General features: G+C 37.7%; 2 protein-coding genes across 9 annotated transcripts in view; both read left to right on the top strand.

Moving 5' to 3' along the window:
- FAM172A (family with sequence similarity 172 member A) overlaps window positions 1-25,360 on the top strand; it is a 412,528-nt gene that overhangs the window by 300,078 nt on the left and 87,090 nt on the right. The window lies entirely within an intron of this gene.
- POU5F2 (POU domain class 5, transcription factor 2) lies at window positions 920-2,018 on the top strand. Its single transcript, XM_058530748.1, is given in 3 exon segments — window positions 920-1,439; window positions 1,441-1,895; window positions 1,897-2,018. Coding segments are annotated over 3 exon segments (984 nt in total). The 5' UTR covers window positions 920-977; the 3' UTR covers window positions 1,964-2,018.

Below are 25,360 nucleotides of genomic sequence, written 5' to 3'. Positions count from 1 at the left end.
GGAAGCTTTGAGCCTGAGGTCAGATCTTCGCTTCCCCCTCCCTCCTTAGCTTTCTCCACCCAAGGCCTAGGACTGGATGCCTGAGCTGGGGACGTGATGGAGGGACAAATATTCTAAGCTCCTTGGGTCTCTGATGGGAGAACAGCCAGGGATAGGGGAGCCTGATGTTGGTGAGTCAGGTATTACAGGGAGCAGCACCTTCAGTGGGGAACAGCAGGTCAGGCCAGTCCAGAGACCTGTCTCCAGAGGGGGAGAAGGATGATACATGTAGGTCTCTATCGTGTGTGGGAACTCTAGACCCGGAAGCTGAGGTAGGGTGGAGAGCAAGGGCTGGTGGGAGAAACATGGAATTAGTCAAGGAACTCAGCGGTAGGGAGAGAGTGGAATCTGGCCAAGTGTGTGGGTGGGGGTAGAATCGGACAGTAAACTGATGTTAACTAGAAATTCAGGCAGGGATGGTTAGGTTTCTTAGGGGACAGAGACTGAAGAAGTGCAAAGAAGGCAGTACTTGTAACCATAAGGATAGCAGTGAGGGGATAGAACCGAGGAGTAGTCCCGGCGATACGTGGGAATACAGCCAGAGCTGGTAAGTCAATGCCTAGGTTCCCTTCAGGGAGAGGATGGAGGCAGTGACTCAGGGATCCCAGTCAGCTTGGAGGTGCAAAGCCCTAGAGGAGACTTGCTCTTCGGAGGGAGTTGGAAGCTAAGTTCAGGGTAGGGGACCCACTCCCTTAACCTTGGGGACCCAAGGAATTACCACTGAGTTTACCAGATTTCCCCACCACCGCCCGTACACACATTGGGCCTGTTTCTCTCGCCTGCACCGCCATGTCCTCCCACTGGGGGGGCGGGGCTCGAGGGCGAGGCTGGTGGCTGTTCCGAAGCCTCGAGAGCCATCAGTTCCTACCAGACTCCCTGCTCCGGGTGGGGTGCGGTCTTACCCTGAGGCCGGACACAGGCCCTCAAACTTCTCCCCCATGCCAGGCAGTGGTGGGGGCGGGCCCAGAGGGCCAGTGCCGGTGCGGGCTGACACTCCGATCTGGTTGAGCTCCCAGGTGGCCCCTGGCAAGCTGATGGTCCGGCGGGGGGTCGGGCCAAGGGTCTGCCCGGGCCGTGAGGCGTGGCGGGTACCCGTGGGTCGCCCGCGGTACGAATTCCGGGGCAGGATGACGCCCTGCGGGCCCCAGCTCACAGCTGCCGGGGCGGGGGCCTGGTTCCCGAGCCCCTCCGAGGGCGCCTTCCCCGGGCCCTCCATCGTCCTGCGGTGCATCCCAAGGTTGGCGCTGCCGGAGGAAGTCTCAGCCGTCGAGAAAGAGGTGGCGCAGCTGGCCAAGGAGCTGAGGCAGAAGAGGAAGAGCCTGGGGTATTCGCAGGCCGACGTGGGGTTCGCCGTGGGGGCTGTTTTGGGGAAGGTGCTTAGCCAGACTACCATCTGCCGCTTTCGAGGCCCAGCAGCTCATCCTCGCCAACATGTGGAAGCAGCGACCCATGCTGAAAATGTGGCTGGAGGAAGTGGACACTAAGAACCTTCTGGGCTTATGCAAAATGGAGACGATCCTGCCGCAGGCTCGGAAGCGGAGGCGGGCAAGCAAGGAGACACGCATCGGAAACACCCTGGAGAGAATCTTCCTGCAGTGCCTGAAGCCCACACCCCAGCAAATCAGCCCCATCTCTGGGCAGCTCCGAATGCAGAAGGACCTGGTCCGAGTTTGGTTCTATAACCGGAGCAACATGGGCAGTCGGCCAACTGATGATTTCTCCCCACCGGAGGAGGTGGGGGCAGCTAGGCCTCCTTTCCCAGGGGGACCAGTATGCTTTCCCCTGGCATTGGGGCTCCATTTGGGTTCCCCCCACTGTGAGGAGCCGTACTTTACACCCTTGTACCCCTCCACCCCTTCCCCTGCGGGGCGACCCCCTTCTTGGCCCGGCCACCACTCTAGGTTTCCCGGGGCTTTCAAACTGAGGGGCCTGTCCTTCTGGGGACGGCCCCCCTGGGGAAACCGGTCCCTGAGGTTCGTTTCAGGGCTTTTAGCATCAAGTTCTCCATTCACTGTCAGGAGAAGTTAAGAATACTAGGAGATGGGGGTGGGAGTTATTTGAGAAAATTGTGGGAGGGAGATTGAAGTTTATTCTGCTTTATGTTTTTCCTCGTGTTTTTACCTAGCAATGGTACATTACCATACGTAGATGGTTTCGGATATTTTGTTTCTCTTTTTTTAGTTAATTCAAAATTGTCTATTATTCCTTGTGGTGATCAGTAAACATAGAGTTTGTTTTTTCTTATAAACACGATACTGAGTGAAAAACTCAAATCACAGAAGACTGTTTCAATATACCATTTTTATCAAAAACAGGCAGAACTTTGTGTAAACACAAACACAGCATCCAGGAGAATAGTTACCTTTGTGGGAAGGTTCAAGGATGGGATAGGAAGTGAGTACAGGGAGCCTACCCAGAGCCCTGGCTGAAACACAAGTTTTCTTGTTTTCCCACTTTCTTGAAAGATGCTTTTTTTTTTGTAATTCACTTTTTCACTTAGAATGCCCCAGCTTTAAGTGGGGGTCTCAGTTCAGCTCTCCACCTTATGCAGTCCCCGGGGTTTCTCTCCTGTCCTTGGGTGTATGCCCCAGTCATGGTATTTTAAACCCCTGTGTTACCGAGATTGGCAAGCTCAGCCCCAACTCCAACTTACTTCTCTGGTTTCCAGCTCCATTTGCTTTATTCCCTGGGAATTTCCTTTACTTTCTTTTGAGCTCAGATATGCTTTTTTAGAGGATTTTGGTAATAGTTGATCCAGCGTTCCCTGGTGGCTTTTGCAATGGTACACTTTAAATTGATTTTCCAATCTCTTCTATGAAATTGATCTTTTCCAGTTTTCTACTTCTACATGGGTCAGTTTTGGTCATCATCACTAAACAGCAATCATTAATCCCTCTGTGTTTTCACATCTGCTGCTGTACACCTGCGTGTAATATTTATTGTTTTATAATTCTGTCACTCTATATTATATCTGACTTTGTCTTCTTTTTGCTTACTAATCTTGTCAGTTTTTTCTTTCTCTACTTTTTCTCATTAATCAGTCTTACAAAGAATTTATCTATATCTTTTCAAAGAGCAAGCTTTTTGATTTTTATCCTATTTACTACTGTTTTTATTTCCTAATTAATTAATTTTAGCTTTTACTTTTATTAATTGCTTTTTTTCTAGTTTCTTATGGTTTCTTTTAATGTATATTTTTTCTTCATGTCAGTGTCTGAAAATAGAGCATTGACAATACACATAGGTTAGTGAAAATGGAGCCAAACTTCGCTTGGCTTTAGATTCAATGGGTGACTACACACTTACTCTTGGACTATCCCACTGAAGGTCACACAGGACCAACCCCATTCCTTCCTTTTCCTAGACAGTTCTTCTGGAAAGCCTTGGGAGATATTTCTGCAGAGGGTGAGGCAGTGTTGAATGCCAGGATGGACAATTGTGATTGCGCTGTGAACATTTAGCTCCTAAAAGCAGTGAGGAGGCTCTGACCCAGGCTGCTCCTTGAATTCTGTAGCCCTTGCAGATGTGGAGAAATGGTAACAGGCTCTCAGTCTCAGGGCATAGCTCCACTCTGCCTCAGCACCTGCAAGGCTGTGTCATTCACACAGCTGCTGCACCTCTACTTAGGTGAGTACTGGTGTGTGTTGCTCATCAGCCTTCACACAATTTAAAGTGAGATTTTCCCGTCATTGGTCCTCTTGACTTGACTGAAAAGAGAAAGGGCTGAACTTTGGGGCAACCTTGATACTTAAAGGATTTCAGATTTTTCAGAGATTTAAGATTGATGAGTAGAAACCTTAAAAAGATTTCTCAAATGCCCTATGACCCAGCCATCCCACTACTGGGAATCTATCCAACGAACCTGAAATCAACAATCTAAAGAGGCTTATGCACCCCTATGTTCATTGCAGCATTATTCACCATAGCCAAGAAGTGGAAGCAACCTAAGTGTCCCTCGACTGACAAGTGGATTAAGAAAATGTGGTATATATATATAATGGAATACTACTCAGCCATAAAAAAAGACAAAATCTTCCCATTTGCAACAACATGGATGGGCCTGGAGTGTATTGTGTTGAGTGAAATAAGCCAGAAAGAGAAAGACAAACACTGTATGATCTCACTCATATGTGGAATATAAACCAACACATGGACAGAGAAAACTGTACTGTGGTTACCAGGGGCAGTGGGGGTGGGGGGAGGGGGGTGGGCACAAGGGGTCAAGGGAGTCATATATATGGTGATGGACAAAGAAAAATGTACAACCCAAAATTTCACAGTGTTAAAAACCATTAAAACATCAATAAAAAAATAGAAATAAAATAAAAAAATATAAAGGAAAAAAATCATTATAGTTTAATAAATATATCCGTTAGCTTTTAAAAAAAAAAAAGGATCTCTCAAAACTGAGAAGGAACTACCCTTAGAGTTGGGAGAAAATCAAGAGTGTGGTGTCAGTGGTTAATAGTGTCAGATGTACAGAGATCAAGTAACATAAGAAATCAAGTAAGATACATCATTTCGCTAACAAGGATGTCACTGGTACCTTTAGTGAGAACAGTTTCAGTGGAGTAGTTAGTAGAGGGAGATGCCAAACAACAGTTTAAAGTCTTCGTCTTTGCCCGATTCCCCCTTTCCTCAGTTAAAAACATAAATTCCAACCACTCGCTCCATAGGATCTTCACCATCATTCTGAAAATGTTTCCTCTATCTTGTGTTTCCTTTAGACAAAGCAGGTATTCTTAACCTGAAGACACTGAACCTCTCAAGAGTATAATCAGAATAGTGTGTTTCTACATATGTGCATTTTCTTTAAAGATGGGGATGTAGCCTTCATCACATTTTCAAAGGGGACTGTGACTCTTGTAGATCTACAGTTTCAGAATTTAAGAAACACTTTCCCTTTGGCTACCTTACTTTCAAGAGTTTTCCCTTGACACAGGCCCTGTCTAATAGGTAATTCTTAGTTTTCTTTGTGTTTTCTGGATATCTCGGTATAGTATAAAGGCCCTGAGTCACTTCTTGCATAAATCTTTCAAATTCAGATCAAATACTGTATTAATTATTGGCTTTTTTGTTCTTATACTTTTATCAATCCTTGGCACTTTAATTAGATTCCTACCATAAAGAACGATTTTTCCTTATAAAGAATAATTTCTCCTTTTCCTAGCAGTTTTCCCATCTATTGTCAAAGAAAACTTTGAGGTGTTAGGATATCCTCCCTTATTTCAAAATATTATCTTGCTCTTGAAAGAGCATCTGTTTTCTGTAATTTCATATTTTTGAATATATATACTGTACATCTTTGTTATACTAAAACTTTGTCAGAGGGATTTATTTTTCAGAATAGCCACTTTTGTTCATGGCTTTCCTCTAGAAATAGTCTTGCTTACTAATCAGTATTGATTTCCTTGGCAGAATCTATTCATGATGAATTCTTTTCAGGGTGCAAAATTGTATTATCTATGTAGAACAATGTTTTTAAAGTGAAAAGTATAAAGCCATTCAAATAAATCCTAGAGGAATATGGGAGTGTTACTTGACAAAGCGATTCTAAAACTGAAAGAATAAAAGTTAGGGAAATGAGGAAATTTTGAAGATAAAGAGTTAGGGTGGCCTTGTCCTCCAGATGTTATGAAATTACAATAATTTAAACAGTGTGGTGGTGGTGATGGACAAAGTAGCAAAAACAAGTATTTGGCTATTCCATTCATGGGAATGTGAATTGGTGCAACCTTCATGAAAGGCCCTTGGGTAATTCATATGGGAAGTTTGTGAAATGTGCTTTCGCTTTGGCCTATAATTTCAACTTTCAAAAATTTTTATAAAAAAATAATTGTGTGCAAAAATTCAGTGATAAGGGTGGTCATCACAATTTTTTTTTTAATTTAACAACAAAAAGTTAGAAACAACTTAAATGTTCAACAAAGGGTTAAGTGAATAAAAAGAAACACCATATACAGTAAAAAGTGTGTTATAGAACTACAGTTTTTGACAAACAGAAAGTTCAGAATAGATTGTTGAGTGAGGCAGAACAGTTTATTAAGCTTTATATCATTTTTTATTTTTTAAGGAAAAAGTTATAATACATACAGAAAAAATATGTATATATTAGTATTGTTGGTGACTTTTAAAATTGCTATATGTGTTATACAATAAACAAATACAAGCAATATTTCTAAAAGAAGGCTTTAGGAAACCTAGGGTTCCTAAAAATATTTGTTCTTCCAGCCTTTTTTGTCACTAAAATGGTAATTTCTCATTATAAAGGAATATTTTAGAATAATAAATCTGACCTTTTCATTTTTAGTCAGATTTGTAGTTTCTGTAAAAGAAAGGCAGTTCCCTAAACAGAGGAGTGTTGGGACATACCACTTGGAAAGATTCTGCTAAAAATTAGGATTTTTTTTTATCAGATGCCCATTAATGTCAAATGCAGTGTAGCTCAGTGAGGGAAGACACCTGCCATATGTCTGTTTTCCTGCACAACATGGTAATTTACAATTACAATTAGTGTGTTTATATACCTCAGTGTAGTTAACCCATATTTAGAATATAAGCCCAAATCATTTTCATGTTTCTGAATGTTTACTTTCAATTTTAAAAAGCATTTGAAAATATCGAAATCCTGGTTTTATCACAGTAGAATCCTCCCTACTTGTCATATTTGAAGAAACCAAATGAATATAAATGAGATCTGTGGATTTCTAGGTTTGAAGGCAGGGTAAGTCAGTTCCTGTGATTACAGCCCCAGCCAGTTGAAAGGTGAACTGTCACGAAGTAAATCTACCCCAATATCCAGGAAAACCTTTAAAACAAGGCATTAGCATTATCGTGCTTACCCCAGTTACAAGAGGCTTTGGGAGAGACTGCTGTTTTACCTAAAGGGCTACCTCCAGAAAACAATCGGCACACAGGGCTGTTGGGCTGCTGCTCTGCCATCTCACTTGTTAGCTGGGAGCTCTGCTGTGAATTCTGCCAAAGGCAAAATTAGCTACTTTGGCATTGAGCGTAGCCTTCTTAGTTTTCTTCCCCCAGCTTCCAGCAAAGTGACGAAATACAAACCAGCTTCATTTATTGCTATTGACTCTTCTACTGACTGCCTGCCAAAGCCTACGGTTGGAAAAGGAAAAATTGAGGCCTTCCTGAGAATTTACTACATTTTAAATTCAATATTCCCTTCTAAAACTGTGCAACCTGTTATATCATTTCTTCTTCTCCAAAGGAGTAACTGTATTGTTTAATAATTAGTCCTCTTTTTCCTTCCAGGATGTATGATATAGACTTTCTTTTAGAACCTGGTGCAGTGGCCAAGACAGTGTATAAGATGTGTTAAGTTGATTTATTATCTTAGAATGAATGATAATGCTCCTGGAATAGCTGTAAAACTTTTATTGTTAATTGAGTAGGGATCAAATCTTAATGTATACCTTTTTTGTTGAAGGAGAATTTGTTTCAATATACCACATATTTGTTTGCTAGGGCTGCTATAACAAAGTACTACCAGCTTGGGTAGTACTGAAAATAAACAGAAATTTGTTTTCTCACAGTTCTGGAGGCTAGAAGTCTGAGATCAAGGTGTCAGCAGGGTTGGTTTCTTCTGAGGGCTATGAGGGAAGGAGCTCTGTTCAGGCTTGTAGATGGCCACCTTCTCTCTGTGTCTTCACATTGTCTTCTCTGTGTGCATATCTGTGTCCAAATTTCCTCTTCTTATAAGGACCCCAGTCATTGGATTAGGGCCCACCGTAACGACCTCATATTAACTGAATTGTCTCTGTAAAGATCCTTTCTAAAGATCCTTTCTCCAAATAAGGTCCCATTCTAGGGTATTGGAGGTTAGGACTTTAACATATGAATTTTTGTGGGAAACAATTCAGTTCATAACACTAACCTAATTAAAATTTAAACTAAATTCAATTCATTAATATATATACATTCAGTAAATGTTAATTGAGTACCCTATATAGCAGGTAGTGTCCTAGCTTCTAAGATGCTATGGTGACCAAAAACAGGCTCATCCTGCCCTCAGAGAGCTTAAAGTTTGATGAGGTATTCACATTAAACAAATAAACGTGATTACAACTTGTAATAAATACTATGGGGTGTCACATATTGGGGGTCTTCATTTAGATTTAGATTTATAGTCCTCCTGTTATATAAGTATTGGCTCTGATAACATCAATTATTAAAAGATATTCTAAACCAGAAGGACCTGCAGAGGAAGTATGATCCTATAGCCAAGGCATAGTTTGGGGGACAGGCATTTCTGGGTTCAAATCCCGGCTCAGTAACCTTCTATCTCTGTGACTTTGAATGAGTTACTTCTTTCACCCTCAGTTTCTCATCTATAAAATATATCTAGCAATCCACAGGTTGAGCGAGTTGAGAAAAGGATAAAATTAGGTAGTATAAAAAGAAACCCCTAGGACTTCCCTTTTATACAGCAGACACTGAATAATTTTTCTCTCCGTTGTGTTTCCACTTGTCTGTGCTTTATTTATACCTCATAAATCACTCTTTTGCCTCCCTCAGAACTTCCACATAGTAGGTGCTCAACGATTGGTAGTCAAATCTGAATAAATGAAAGCACAGAAAAAGTAGAGACAGTAGTCTCAGTTGCCAGAAAACTTTCTATTCTGATACTGGGAAACGACATTTGAAATTGTAATAACTGGAAGACAGTTACAAAGTCCATTTGCTTAGCTGTCAAACGACAACTAGGTATGGGAACAGATGATAAGGTTTTGACTTGAAGGATTTAGATAAAGACTTTTTGAAAACGCGTATAGCATTATATAGTTGAAAGGAATGATCTCTGAAGTTGTTTCTAGCCCAAAATAATTGTATGAGTCTCCATGAATAAGAACAAAACAGTGCAGCACAGATTGAATATAGAGGCTACGAAATACAGAGTCTAGGAATGGACAGAGTAGGGTGACACTGGTCCTCATGTGATTCCCCCTTAACCTTTGGTTCCTGATCTCCTGCTGTGGTCTCAATTGTCTTTCCCAAATGCAATCCCATTCCCATCTTTATTCATACTGTTTCTTCATTGGATGTCCACAGTCTCTAGCTTTTCTATTCAGTACCTACTATGTTACTTTGTTAGGGCTGACATAACAAAGTACCACAGATTGGGTGGCTTAAAGAACATTTTGTCTTTATTGTCTCATAGTTGTGGAAATTCAAAGTCCAAGATCAAGGTATGGGCAAGGTTGGTTCCTTCTGAGGGTTGTGAGGGAAGGACCTGTTCCAGGCCTCTCTCCTTGGTTTGTAGGTGGTCTTCTTCTCTCTGTTGTCTCTTTCCATCATCTTCCCTCTATGCATGTCTGTGTGTTTGAATGTCCCCCTTTTGTAAGGACATCAGTCATAATGGATTAGGGCCCACCCTAATGGCCTCATTTTAACTTGATTACCTCTGTAAAGACTGTCACCAAATAACGTCACATTCTGAGGTACTGGGAGTTAGGACTTAAACATACAAATTTGGGAGGGAACACAATTCAACCCATAACACCTACGACTCTTGATATAGAGAAACTATAGGTGTGTGTTGCCAGGGGAGTATAGGCAGGCAGAGAGACTTGTTTATTTTTTCCTACAAAGGAGTTAAACAAGAAGTGGTGTGATGGAAAGGAAAGAGCATTAGCCATAGAGTCAGACAATCCCAGATCTGCATCCTGTCTGTAGGGCACTCACATAGGTAGTGTCACCATTCCAGAGTTCCCCCTCAGGAAAATTTCAAGAAAAATAACATTTCTTCCCTCCCAGCCAATAACTTTATGGGCTAAAGAGTTGCTGTAGCTGCTTATTTCTATCTATTTTAGGAGCAGAACAATTGAACTCTCATCAGTGAGATTGAGAGGCATTATCTTAAGAAGAAAATTTTGGATATTTTGAAAAAGATATGATTCCTACTTTCCCCAGAAAAATCGATATGTGAACCTATTGAGAAAGCTCTGTCACTTTCTGCTAAGCATTGTTAACCACTAATTTCATCAAGCTAATGTAATAGGACAGTCAAGTGACTTGCCTTTAATTTGTTGTGATTGTGTTATATTTATGAAAAGCGGAGCTAAAACAGCTGAGAGCAAGTGTTTAGACACTGATTGTTTTCGTAAATAGTTTTAAGAATATTGCTAAATCTAAGTAGACACCGAGTAAGTTTTCTCAGTATATGAAATGTAAATCATTCTTTCTGTAATAATGTCATTAAATGCGTGCAAATATTATAAATGATTACCTCATTTCAAACATATTTTTATGGCACCAGTCTGCTTGCTAAATATGTATTACCTTTGAGATTTAAACTAAAGAGAAGAGGCGGGAAAAGACTTACCATACAAGGATTTATCGTGTTGTTCTTTTCTCTCCTGAAAAGGCAATCACAGCAACACCATAGGTAGAAAAGAATGTTTCGCTGCTTCTGTGTCACATCATTAAAGTAGTTAATCTAAAGGCATAAATTTTGGTCTTCTGGGCCAAGAAATTTTAAGTAAAATACTAACAAAAATGTTATGCTTTTAAATGAGAAGTGAAAGAATCTTTATCCTTTTTATTTGAGTTTCCAGAAATGGCACACTCCATAAAAAAATGTATCATTTTTATTTTTAAACTGAGTCTCTTGCATTAGTCAGTAAACAATTTATTTGGTGAACATTCTCTGTGCACATATATACACCATGTGAACATTTAGGAAACAGAAGGTGCTTGAATTTGTGAGATTTAAATATTTTCTCACAGTTGATCCAGTGATACTGCAGTTGAAATAAAACCACATATAAATGAAATACCACTTTCTACTAAAAAGCAAGTATAGATTTTCTATCATTGTTTGAATGAGGACAATACTGATTCCATTTATTCAGTGGAATATCTTATAAATCTTTAACATGTTTACCTCCATATACATTCTAAGACTCACTTGTAAAACTCCACCTGTCCTAATCACAAATATGCATGTACATTTAATTACATTATCTGACTACACATATTTTTATAGTGTTAATATTCTTGCAAATATTACTAAATTTTGAAAGTATAAATAGAGCAATGATTTTGTTTCTCACTTGTTCTTCTAAAAACGTGTACAAATGTACTAATATTCATATTTTAAATACAGTATGCAAAATATGAGCTATTTAATCAAAGGTAATCCACCAGAACATGGCAAGCAAAAGGATAGTGCCCAGTATAGCAGCTTTTGCCCATCTCCCAGACATCCTCTCTGTGGCCCAAACCAACTCCTCTTCCTCCAGGTCCCACATTCTCACATAATCATAAGCAGTAGCATTATGCCTCTATACTTCCTCAGTGATTGAATATCTACTAAGTGCCTGTTAAGGGCTAGGCACTGAAGATTCAGAATTAAAAAAGGAACACATGGGTTAGAGGAAGAAAGTGAGAAAACCAAGGATCACCTCACCAAGTGGCCGGTGTTAGAGGAATGAGCAAAAGAACAACACAGAGAAAGGAGCACATAACTCAGTGAGGGATATTTGGAAACATTCTAAAGAGCAGGGACAACTTGAGCTAAGACTTGAAGGATAACTAGGAGTTAAGTGGAGAGTGTGAGAAGAGAGAAAGGAAAGACCAAAATTCAGGAGTGGGAGGAAAAGTGCACGAGTTTGTTTTGACTGAAAATCTAGGCAGTGATTACTTCCCACAATTGAGAGTTAAATTTTGTGATTAAAATCCTGACAGCCATAGCAAAAAAGTTATATAGTTCTCAGTACATGAACCTAATGACATGAATCTTCCAGAATGTATTGAGAAATGTTTTCTCAACATTAAATTTAAAGATTAACATCAATCTTAAGGAGACATTGAACAACACAGTAGATAATTTCTTTAATTGTAGTACTTTTGTTGATGATGTTGTTGTTGTCATTTAAGACCAAAATCATTTTTCATGTGGCTCGTTCTTATATTGACTTATGACAGATAGCCTAAGTCTTAATACTAAGGCTTTGAAGGCCTTTCTTCTGGGAACTAAAATAATTGAGTACTGGCATAAAGCTTCCTGATGATTTGCCTTGGCACTACTGATCAGCAAACCTAGAGAAATTAAAGGTTAGGGAATCTACTGGCTTATTCTTCTGAAGAGTCAATTGTCTCCACCAGGCTTTTGATAAAAAGCAGTGAATCATTTTCTTTAAGTTTATTACAGTATCATAAGAAACACTGGGAAGGATTTGGTAATTGAAAAAAACATCAGGCACCAAAGACAGTGTCTTAAGTAGTAGTCTGGTTGCCTTTGTTTGCAAAAAAATGTCTGATTAGAATCCCCATTGACTGTCATGAAACACAGTCATGCTGTCTCTGCCCACAGCTCACAATGCAAGAGTGTGCCTGGGATGATACTGGAGATAGAATAGATATCAGTAAATTTGCATACCAAACATTTGACTTAAGATAAATAATTAGGGGCCGGCCCGTGGCTTAGCGGTTAAGTGCGTGCGCTCCGCTACTGGCAGCCTGGGTTCGGATCCCGAGCGCGCACTGCCGCACCGCTTGTCTGGCCATGCTGTGGTGGCGTCCCACATACAGCAACTAGAAGGATGTGCAACTGTGACATGCGGCTATCTACTGGGACTTTGGGGAGAAAAAGGGAAAAAAAGGAGGAGGATTGGCAATAGATGTTAGCTCAGGGCCGGTCTTCCTCATCAAAAAGAGGAGGATTGGCATGGATGTTAGCTCAGGGCTGATCTTCCTCACACAAAAAAAAGATAAATAATTAATTCATCTGTGTTTTCTCCTCATATGAAATAAAAATGATTGATATGACATATTCCTATGCAGAGTCATTCTGAGAACAAAAACAAAAAAAAAGCTTGTAAAAATTATTGAAAAGTGCTTGACAAAGCATAAAGAACAATGCAGTGCTTAATAACGCACTTTTTTGTAAAATTAAAAACCTATAGATCTTTTTTTTTTTAATTTTTTTGTGAGGAAGATCAGCCCTGAGCTAACGTCCGATGCCAGTCCTACTCTTTTTTGTTGAGGAAGACTGGCCCTGGGCTAACATCCATGCCCATCTTCCTCTACTTTATCAGGACGCCACCACAGCATGGGTTGACAAGCAGTGTGTCGGTGCGCACCCGGGATCCGAACCGGTGAACCCCGGGCTGTCGCAGCAGAGTGCACGCACTTAACCGCTACGCCACCCGGCCAGCCCCCAAACCTGTAGATCTTTAGTTATCATTAAGTCCAATATTGCTTCCATCCATGAATATTGAGATGCTTTAACACATATAGTAATCCTTACAATACTTTCTAAAATACCTTAGTATCAATGCAGAATTTGAAGAAGATTAATTTTTTTTCCCAAATCATGCAGACTCACCAGTGTCAGAGGCCATCAATAAACACACGAGTCGTGACACCCATGCTTTGTCTTTAGATATGGAGTGACACTTTTTAGCATAAGTTATTTCAGCAGACAAATTTTGTTTTGAAGACAGGCCAAAAATCTATTAGGATCCAGCACTGATCTATTTCTTATGAATGTATATTACTTCTGAAAATCTCCAAAGTATGCATAATGAAACAATTGTTAGGTGAATAATTTTGAGAGGTCTGCTTAAGGTAGCCAACTCATGTTTGGTGCATTCCACTGGGCAATTGCCTTTTCAGATGCTTACACCAACAGAGAATAGCCAGAAGGTAGATAGCCTAATAACTTCAAGTTTCTAAAAGTTAACTCTATTGAATTTAATAAGGATATTTAGAAAATGGAAGATAAGTAACTATTCTGAGAAGACTGAGATATTTTTATTGGAGTTCTTTATAACTCAGCTTGAGGTGTAATATAGCTCATACAAATCATAATGCCAGATGACAGTTATTTTCCAGTCAGTTCTTAAAGTGGTTTACATCTTATAGTTTAAGCATTATGAAAATTCATTCTGGAAATGCATTTCTTGTCCAGTGCCTTCTGCTTTCTTACCCAAGAGAAACAGCTACACCTAGCTCTCAATTGGTTATGAGTGGATCGTTTATTTGGGGCAATATCTACAACAAAACCGTGATCTTAGGCTAGATTTCCCTTGTTTCTCAGTACATTTCTGTGCCAATTTTTCCCAATACCAAACTCGTGTGTTCTCAGCAAATGCAAACTACTTTTAATTGTGCCCAGAAAAACATAATCAGGAGAATAAATTCCTTCTCCTCTCTGACTCCCCTCCCTGCTTCATTATTTTGAAGTATTAGAAGACTGCATATGAATTACTTTGGATTACCTACCTTTTTGAGTTATCTATAGCACTTACATGGATAATCCAGAAACTTCTTACCCTTAAACCTGTATTAACATTTAAAAATGCTACTATTAAAGTTTACTGCTTAGTTATTTTACAGATTCAAAGATGCACACATGAATATCAGTCTCATGTTTTATAGAAGTTGAAAAAAAGAGTAGAATACAATCTACCCTTTTGAATTACTGAGTTAGATCAGACTCTCTTCATTGTGAGTTACATAACTCCAATGCAAGCTGCTTATGAAAAAAAAATAATTTATTGATTCATGTAAGTAGAAAAGACCAGGGGTATATCTACTTCGGATCCTACTAGATACTGAGACCCAAACTCTGTCATCAAGACTCTCCCTCCATCTCTTTCTCTACTTTTCTTTGCCTAATAGCCTCATTTTTTCTTTCTTGCAGACAGGGCTTTCTTCACACGGACAGTGAGGGTACCTACAAGCAGTTGTAGCATCTTCTATTCAGCATTATCCCAGAGAAAAGGCTCTAGCATCCAAATAAGAATCGTAGTGACAACTCTAATTGGCCCTGCTTGGGTCCTATGATGATCCCTGAACTAATCACTGAAGCCAAAGAGATTGAATAGTAGGACTGGCTGTGATTGGCCAGCCAGGGCCAGCCATACCTATAAGGGGCTTGGAGCTGGGACATGACATTATAATTGATAGCCCAATAAGGACTATGTGAGTTGAAAAGGATTGCTTCCCCAAAGAAGGGTTTTGAGTGTGCCTACCATAATTGTCATTGTGTGAATTTCTCTAGTTTCTTGGAAAATTTAATGTACGTGCCACAATCAATGCTATGTTATCTGATGCAGAGAAAAGAGAAAATGTGGGATAACTGAATACCAGAAGATCCTACATTTTAAATACTTGAATTCATCCATCAGCAAACTTGTATTGAGTCTGTGATTCTGAAATAGATCTAAATGTTTGCATAATGCCCTGGGTCATTTTTGCTGTGTTCACTGCGTGAAACCTGAGTTCCTCTCTGCAGAGGACCTACTTGCAGCAGTATTCATTCCAGACAGTACTATTGAGTCCTGGGGTGGCGCACACTCATTTACCCACCTATATCCTAAGATAGCCTTATAGCATCTGTCATAGACCAGTTTTAACATTTGAACATACACAGACTTAGTCCACTAGTTATTCATATTAACCCTACTTTGTTGGTACAACCAAATTAATCTTTTCAGGGGAGAGCTGCTGGTATTTGGGGGTTATTTTTCCCAGTATTTGATTTCTCTCTTGGTCATACTTTCATTTGGTATCTATCTTTTAACACGTCATAGTAGATTGTAATAATCTGTTTTATGGAAATTCTTTGGGATTACCAGGGTCCTATATTTCAGGCAAACTTGTCCCTCGATTCTCACAGATAAATATATTATGCTTTATTTTTTAAATTGCAGTGAAAAATAAAAATCTAGGACATACTTTGATATTCATAAATTATTTTTATATCTAATTGAAATAATATAGGTTCTTACAATCTGCTTGTTTTTGTTCTTTTCCCCAGTTCTGGTTTTCTGTTTCTTATTTTCCTAATTATTTTATTTATGTGATCTTCTTGTCATGTGCCTTAAATCCTTGGAAAGAAGTGGGGCTATTGGCCAATCAATAAATTAGTCAAGCAAACTGAAATCACTAATGTATCAGCTGCCCTTCCTCCTTTTCTATCCTCAGAGAAGATAGAAAATACGTGGTCAATGTCCTCTCAATGCTTTGTATATAATAAAATTATTTAATATCACCTAGTGACTATATTTCAAAACTGCTCTCACGAGAACAACTTGTTCGTTAAATATATTGATAGACAAGTCAATTTAGTATAAAATATTGTATTTTATTACAAGATTCAATTTTAACTACCTAAAGTTTGAATATATCTTGAATCAGAGTGATAAGAAAGCATTATGTCATAGCTTACTTGGCAATGTTTTTTCTAAGTGGTAAACAGAGTAATGATGAATCTTAAAATCAATGGCATTTTGGGTTTGATAACATAGTGCTCTAATTATCTGTCTTCATTTTCCCAAAGAGTTTAAGTCAAAATTCTGTTGGTCAACACCTTTTAAAAACACTAGGTTTGGTTTAAAGTTTTGTAAAACAAAGTTTCTTTTTGTGATGTTAACACTCACTCCCTAGTGTGTCTATTTCATAAAATCAAAATTTTGTTATTGTATTTCTTAACTTGGAGCACACTTAGATTAACAACGCAGTTCAGCCATCATTTTCAGTTCTTTTTGTATGTACGAAAAACACTGGTGTCGCTTAGATATTAGTAATTTATTTTTAAGACTTAGAAGTAATTTTATATGTTTCATTCAAAGAGAAAGCAATGTGATATTGAGAACCTGCAGCTCGTATGTGTGAAAGTATTTACATTAATCTCGATAATTCAGTTATGACTCTCTTGCTTTAAATCTCTTTGGTATGTTGCTGTTCTGATTTAGTGCCTGGTTTAAAGATGAATGTTACAGGGTAATTTACTGCAGCTTCACAGATGGTATTTGAATCTTTGTAAATGGGCTTTGGAATCTGTGCACGATTCCATATAATGTTAGGTTAACATCAGTGTAAATGTTGAACTTAAAACGGTTCTAAAAGATCATGATAGAAATTTCATTAGCCCTTTCTAAAAACCATAAATTTTGAGGGGATTTCATGGGCTGAGTATTTTTGCTTCACTAGCACAGTCAAGATATAACTAGCTCCTTATATTTAAAATCACCGGCCCCTATATGTTGAAAATAAACATAAAAATAAATGACCTTGTTTTAAACTATTCTAGAGTTGTAGTCACAGGAGAAGTTACTGTTCTTATTTTTACAGCTTCCTATATGAAATGCTTTATAGAATCCACAAACACACATTGCTTTTAGTGTCTTTCCTTTGATGTCTATAAAAGACCCATTCAAAACTGGAGGTAAGTGCTCCTAATGTGCACAGCAGAATTTGGCTGAAGTTATTTGAAGCTATTAGAGATAACCTTTCTCTACATGTCTTTTGAGGGAAAACTGGTACCAACAATACCAGTTAAGCTGTAATTAGTGTAACTAACAACTAATATGAAAGCGCAGACTAGAGGTCATTCTTAAGAATTTAAAGGTATTAACAGGTTAAGGTTGTAGGGCATCCTCTCGCCCAGCTTAATCTGTTGCCCTAGCTGGTGAGATTTGTTGAAGTCATCATGCCCTCTAACCCCGAGGTGTTGCTCTCTCATAATTTATTGGTAACATGCCAAGTTCCTCTTTCCTGTCTAGTGCCATGACTTTGGGAATGGCAAATTAATTTTAAAGTTCTTGTTACAAATGCCTGCAGATTTTCAACCTTTTAAAGTATATAAAGGATTACAGATTAATTTACTTTAATGTTCTTGTCCTACAAGCCTTAGACTACATTGAAATTGTCATTTTGCTTCATTACAGAATATGATTTGTTGAGACCATTTAACATGTATTGTAAGAGGGGCACTTAAAATCTAACTATTAAATCAGATGTTGTGTAACTGATTCTAATACATGCTGAATATTCCACTTTTTATGGGCCACTTCTTCAAATTTAATTGCCCACTAGTGGCTTTTGTTTATGTTTACAGTCAACTCTAATGCACTTAAAGGATAAGAATTTAACAGAGGAGTAACCTTTTGTTTTCATGAGGTGAGGTTAACCCCTCTCTGCCAGTATCTGACTTTGGATTCTTCCTCATCTCATTACATGATACCAGCACGTAAACAAGAGGAAAGCCATAGAATTTTAATCATTCTTTTCCTTTTCCCATTAAAGTCATGCCTGTAAGATTGTTTCTGTAGTTTCTTTCTACCTAGAAAAGCTAGAAAGTTTTCTTTTTCTTTTAAAGCAATAGGCAACAAGACAGCACTATTAAGAAAAAGTCAAAAGGAGACTTTTTCCCTTTCAACTTTTTAAGTTACCACTTTGGTCTCGGACTACCATATGTTATTATAGATTTTTTTAACTATAGATTATTTATTATCCATGAAGTAAGCTGGGGCAAGTTCCAATAATTAAACAAAGTTTTAAGACAGGAAGCATCAAACCACATAATCCCAAAGAAAAGAAAAGAAAATTTTAAATTCAGGTTATCCTAGGTCGCTGGACACATGGATGTCTAAATACTTAAAGAGTACAGGCTTAAAAATCATAGTTTTCATTTAAGTACCACAAGAAATAATTAGAATATATTCTTCCCTTGAGTCCTCCATCTCAGTGTTTTATATGCGTACCGCTGGTGGTTCATGGGTGAACTGGTTTTTATTTTAGTAGTTATTTGTTTATTCTAATATGTATTAGAAAAAGACATGAATAACACATGAACCCCATTTAATGGATATTATTGCTTAGGACTAGGCAAATGGAGAAAGTGAGTTGATGTAAAGAAAATACCAGATATTTTAATAGTACTAGTAGTTTGTGCATATGGCAAAATGCATAGAAGTGTTACACAAATGACTGATTTGTTACACAAATTAGGGAAACAATACTCTGTCCAAACATGAAATTCCCATAATTTTTCTTCTAGCCAAGAACTCACAAGATGCTCTTATCCCTTCATTTGTACATGTTGTCTATTGGTCATCATTTATTTAATGTATATGTATGTATGTGTGTACTTGGCTATTTCATCTTTTGTTTCCAAAACAAACCAGCTTCTCTGGGTTTCAATCTTGGGCTAGAGGATGTCTAAGGCTCCTTACAAGCAGGTTATCAGTCCTCAGCTAATAAGATCCTCAAGGTTGAGAACCACATATATATAACTTGATCTAAGTAATGCTTAGCATAGTGACAACCCTAAATCATCATTAATACATGTTTCCTTATTGGTTGATTGACATAGTCTAATAACAAATTTAAGAATGTTTTTTCGTATCCATGTGCTTGCCCCAGACTCACAAATAATTTTAATTATAGCATCAATAATTTAAAACTTTTTAAAAATAAAGAGCAAACCAGTGATCCTTAAAGTTCACACAGACACCAATCTTTTTTCATACTAGGATTTCCCTAGCAATGACACCAAAGACAGTATTGGAAAGTCTTATTTTTTCCTCTTCCATACTATCTTACGATTAAGTATGAGAGTAAGACATCAAAGCTGGACAGACTTCAAAGCCTGTAACACTTATGGTTTCCAGCTATTACTGTAACCAGCCCCTTCACCCTAACAGCAGTTCATCTTACAGAGCTGCCTCGCTAGGTTCCACCCCTCTGCTTCCCCTTTTCCAGAGCTATCAAATTAAAACTACCCTTTAAACAAATCTCAAAGTTAAACCAGTCCAGGGAGTTAGCTTAATTCCAAGATTATTTGCTTAATTTCGAGATTTTACCACTATTTGCTTTTCCCAAAATTATGCCTTTTTCCACAGGGCCTTGGGCTATGTTCACATTATGTTCTTCATTATGTTTATTTCAAAAGTGTAATATACACACGTAGGTGAGATTATGTATACCTTTAGTTCGGCATCACAAAATGAAAGATTAAAACGTGAGTCTGGTATTTGGCCCTGTAAATCAATGAAGTTAAAAGGAAGAAATGTAAAACATGATTGTCTATCATAAATGCCTGAAATGTAATTCTTCGAAGCACATGCTTTCTCTAGTAAGAGAAATAAAGTTTCATGGGTATATGATTTTCCAGCGATATGAAAGTTAATATATTAAAGCCTGAGCTTGTCGCCCACTCACAACCACGGAGCTACCTTATTACAAGGGACTAAAATATTTCGCAGGCCAGTTTCTTCAGAACTGTAGAACTAGCATCAGCTGAAGATTTTCAGTTTTTCTTTTAATGGCCCAGATAAAGATTTAAAATTTTTTTCCTTGAATAATTTAGTGCAGTCGATGGTAGATGTTCAGTAGCACTGGACAAGGGGGCAGGTAATGGGGGGAGCAACTCTTGAAATCTAGTAGATAGCATTCAGATCTTAAAGTTATGGCACCAAAAGAACTCACAGACAGCTTAATGATGCAGCTATTCTGAACCCCGAACCATAGATGACGTTCTGAATGCATTATGACAAAGGCTTTGATTGTGGATTATGGAAATTAAATAGACTCAATATAATGATTGTGTTGTTTGAAAAATGGAGTGGGCTGCCTTGTAAACTAGTATGCTGTCCGTCTTTTGAAGCATTCAGGCAAAGACTCAATGACCACTTTTTAAGAATTTGGTAGAAGGAATTCTTACATTCGTTAAGGATTAGACTTAAGAATCTTTAATATCTATTTCAATTCTAGGGTTTTATGTTTCTAAAATTAAAAGATATGAGGAAATAGAGTTGAAGATTAAGTGATGGCCATAGCCTGTCCATTAATTAGATGGATTTTACAAAGAAACACTCATAAGTGGGTATCTTGAAGAGATTTGAATGGGAAAAGGCCTGATGGCCTGAGTAGATAAGTGTAAATGACAAAACGATGCCCATCTCTTCTAGCGTTGAAGGTTGGGAGAGAAAGGAAACTACTCTAAAATACTCCAAAAAGTGAGCATAAGAAAAATGAGAAAGGAAGCTTTTTTAAAGAGTTAGGAACCCAAATGAATTTTCAGAGTGCTAGAAATAGAAACCAAAGGATTTTGAATCTGCATTACTTAAAGGAAGGGAACAAAACAGGTAGAAAAGTGAGATGTTAAAATTTTAGTTTATTGGAGATAGATAGTAGATGGACTTTTAGAAAGGTTCAGTTTAGCTTAGGAAAGATACTTAATAAGCAATTTCTACAAGGAAGTAATGTGGCCACAGCAGCTTGTGAGCAAGATAGACTTTACATACGTCTTTTAACAGACAGATAAGAAAGGGAGAATCAGGGAGGAAGAAAACCCAGGAGTCACGTTAAGATATAATGAAAAAGTGCATGGAAGGTTTAACAGTAGAAACAGAAGGAGTATATTGATTGAAAGTGGTAGAAATCTTGTTTGTAGGAAATTTATTAGTTGATAGTTCTCTCCAATTCTGTTTTCAGGAGCATAATAATTGCAGCACAATGTGAGTACAGAATGATGAGAGTCACTAACCCATATGTGGCTTTGGGACAGTTATTGAACTTCTCTGGCTCTCTCATCATTTTAAATATTAGATAGGTAGATGATTTCCATGATCCTTTCCAGCTCTGACATTCTCTTCTAGTGCCTTAATTCAGACCGAATTAAATACATACTCCGTAGCCAAAGAATTCAGGCAGACCAAATGTTTCAGCTTGCAACAGCTGGTTTATTCTGGCCTATAGATAACACCCATGATAGCAAGCTCAGGATACTTTTGTGAAGATTCTGACATTTTGAGGTGTGTAAAAGTTATAGAGAAATCTCCAGTGTGGGCAGACAAGAAGTGAGGATACCTGCGAAGCTGGGGAAATGAAGTAGGACTAGAAAAAGTGAAGGTGAGCCCCTCCATTTGAGTTGAAAGAAGTGATCAGATGTCTAAAGAAGACATCCAAGAGAGAACTGGCAGTGCTGCCTTGAGAAGAGAGACCAGGCATTTACATCGGAAGTGAACCATAGATTTGATTTATTGGCAATAAAGTGATAGGGAAATCTCATTAATAGATGTTTTCCAGTGATGAGGGAAGAGGTACTACCAAAGAGTCTTTAGAGAGGTGAGAAAAAGTAGAAAACTTAAAATCTATAAAGATGAAAAGTGGAAAAATTATTTGAATTGCCACTTGAACTTAAAATTAGTAACGTATTAAGATAGTTTTTCTCAGTAATAAGCCACTCCCCATAAGAAAAATGGGCAGACCCCTTTCTGTTGTTGTTAAAATAAAATGTTAACTCTCTCATTTCCTGGGAGTAGACTATGCACTAGGGCCATACAACTATTTTGGGTTTATATATGACTATTATTATAGTTGCAGACTTTAAAGAATCTACTTTAATGCACATTTAAATTATGATCTGTATACCTTGGTATATTTTTCTCCCGAGCTCTGGTATTCTGGGTTTCCTGAATATGCATACAAAAACTTATCACTATTCTGAGCTGTGTTGTATCCTCTATTTTGAAATGAGAGTATGAAATAAGAGTATGAATAAGAGTATAGTAACATTAATATTATTTAACACTTAAAATCGTTACATTGTTATTTTCTGATTAGGAACTTTGTGCCTAGTGTCTTTTAAATGGTATATTAATCTATGAATGAAATTGTCTTATAAACATAACACATTAATAGAAAGTTAGAAATAAGTGTGATGCTCTGAGTATGTCTTATGTAACAGTTTATACCTTCAGTACAGATCACTGACATGCTCTTGCCCAGCTAAGGGCCGTTAATCCATTTACTACTGCTCATTGGAATGAAGAGAAATTACCAAAGAATTTTCCATATGTCTAAGTGAATTCCTCTGTCTATGTGGGTTGTTCAGCTTTCTTATTTTTCTGTGTGCGTGGCCCTGTTGAAGATTCCTAAAGCCAATTCTCTTTTTACTCAAAAAAAAAAGAAAGCAACAGTGGCAACAGTTCTGAATCCTTTGGCTGCAGTCCAACGTACTGGTTGTTTTGCCACACTTAGTTCCACATGGCTGAGTTGAGAAGGCAGAAGTGGCACTGCTCTGTGCAGACCTATTGGTCATGACCACTCCTACCTCATTCTTAACATTTTCATCCTAATCTACTTCCACACATAATGTACTTCTGCAGCAGTAAAAGAAGATGTAAAAATCTAGAATCAATTAACCAGTACAGGAGCTCAGGATCCACTGGGATTTTTTTTCCTAGTGCTATAATGTAAAGCATTTGCTCAATAGATACCATCTCATCCTATGTTTCACATGTGAAAAGAGACATTCAAAAAAAGTCTCCAAAACCTAAATTAAATACGTACATCAAAATATTACCATAAATAGACAATATATATTCCTTTGGTCTAAAAAATATATGCTAGCCTTCATCAAGAAAAAAAATATGCCTTGTGAATGGCTGATTGTACTCTGCACATTGAATCAGAATATCAGAATCTTCTAAATAAATTATTATTATGGAATAAGGCAGAACTTCAGCTCTGAATTTATATAATTCATTCCATTGTAGATTTTTTTCCATTGAAGAATACGTTTCTCTGCCATAAATTGTACTGAGTATGAACAGCAGAATCATTTGAGGTTCATTGAAAATATAGGAGAACATCATGTTTCCTGTCCTTTTGTTAAACTTGGCATATTGATTTTTTTTTGCACAGCTTGCAGCACAGAAATGTGATATACAGCTATGGCAAGACAAGCTAACCACATGTGAATTTGTTAAGTACTGCTGGATTAGCAGAAATTGTCTGACTGTGCAAATAGCAAGATTTGACTTCTCCAGGAACTCTTTATGACTTAATCAATTAAAATAACAAATTTTGATTTTATTGCCCGGAATAAATCATTAGCAAAACTCATTTTCTCCTGATCACTCATTTGTAGGATGTTTACATTCATTTTGTTTCTGTATTTCAAGCAAAGTAATAAATATGTAGAATTTGAACCAAAAGTTCAAAGTCAAATATAGGAAGATAAAGATGTAACAAATGTTACCTATTGTTTTAATAGTGATTCATAAATTTTAAGAACGAGATTCCAGATTTTTATTTAAATTTGCCATTCTTTTCTTTTTTCATATCTCTTTAGCATTCATGCTTTTGTTCCCTTTAGGCTCAAAGGTAGCAAGATTTGGATTTGATTAATAGTTCTTCCTGCATTTAAATATAGAACCTTGTGGAAAAGGAGTCTCTGAAGTAGGGCTGGTTTGCTCTTCTCCTCACCTTGTTAAACCTCCTCCTTAAATACGTCCATTATACAGTTCACCTTGCCTGACTTCAAAGAGTGGAGATGGAAAGAGGATGAGCTATAACTCAGCAGAGTGGGTTACCCATGGTTTCTTAGAAATGCTAATACCTTATCTATCAGGTTTTTAAAGTTCTCTGAGTTCTCTTGGAAGCAGAAAAACCATTGTGAGGTTTTCTGCAAAGCGAAACTGACAGTCTGTTTAAAGCTAGGACATGTCCATAATGTCATGTACATGTGATCATGTTGTCACCTTTTAAGAAAATACTTTCTTTGAAACATCCCAATCTCTCTAAATGTAGATTTGTTTTTTAACAAGCAAGATTTTTTTTCAGACTCTTTTTTCAAAATTTTCTCGACTTGCTCTCATTACTTTTAAACAGGTGGACATCTTATGAGCTCGCATGCCAAATTTATTAGAAACAAGTCTTTTAAAATTATCTGGTAAAAATGTAAAGCATGAGTTGTTCTTCTAATAAAAAAGGGGGAAAAGGGTCAGAGCAAAGAAGAAAGTGCCACTGGTTTGTGTTAGGTGACACTGTGCCCTGCTTGTCTAATTTGATTACACAGAGCCCCTGAAGCCTCAGGCAAAGCTGATTTTAGCTATAATCAGCTTCTTAACCTTTTGAGAACTAACGTAAACACTACCTAGCAGTGGTTAATTATGTTGCTCTGCTACACACTACAAAGTGCAAAGGTAAAAGTGTAGAACTACAGTAACACATGTTGTGACAAAATTTAACAAGATGACTTAAGGGGACTGCAGCAGAATGCAGTTCTATATTTGTGATAAATTTTAAATTAATGAGACTTAAAGGTGCATTTTAAAAATATTTAGCTATAATTTTTGCTGAAGTTTTATCCATTAATGCTGAACATTCATGTAAAACTTTTTCCTTTTTGCTGTCCTCACATTTGTACTTTTCTCTGAAATCCTCTTTTGATTAGATATACATTTTAGAAATACAAGTGTATTCATACACTTTCATTCTTTCATTTTCAGAGTAAACAAAAGTGATTGCAATATTCAAATAAGTAGAGTAAAATCCTCATGGTTCATTTTTATAGATAATAAAAGTGCATTAGGGGAAGAATGGAATTTCTTTAAGGTTAAATGGAATATTGTGGTTATATAGGCAAGAACCTAACTTTTTGATTTAAAACAGAAGCTCTTGATACAGGAATCTGATGTGTCATATGGGAAATTAATATGTAAGATGATTTTACTGTCTGTGGTTGGTGTAACTCTGGTGTAGTGATGTGACTAATGGGGTA

The sequence above is a fragment of the Diceros bicornis genome, chromosome 1, assembly GCF_020826845.1.
Source record: "Diceros bicornis minor isolate mBicDic1 chromosome 1, mDicBic1.mat.cur, whole genome shotgun sequence".
Lineage (NCBI taxonomy): Eukaryota > Metazoa > Chordata > Mammalia > Perissodactyla > Rhinocerotidae > Diceros > Diceros bicornis.
Note: the sequence above shows the minus strand (reverse complement) of the source record. Positions and strands in the feature narration are given on the sequence as shown.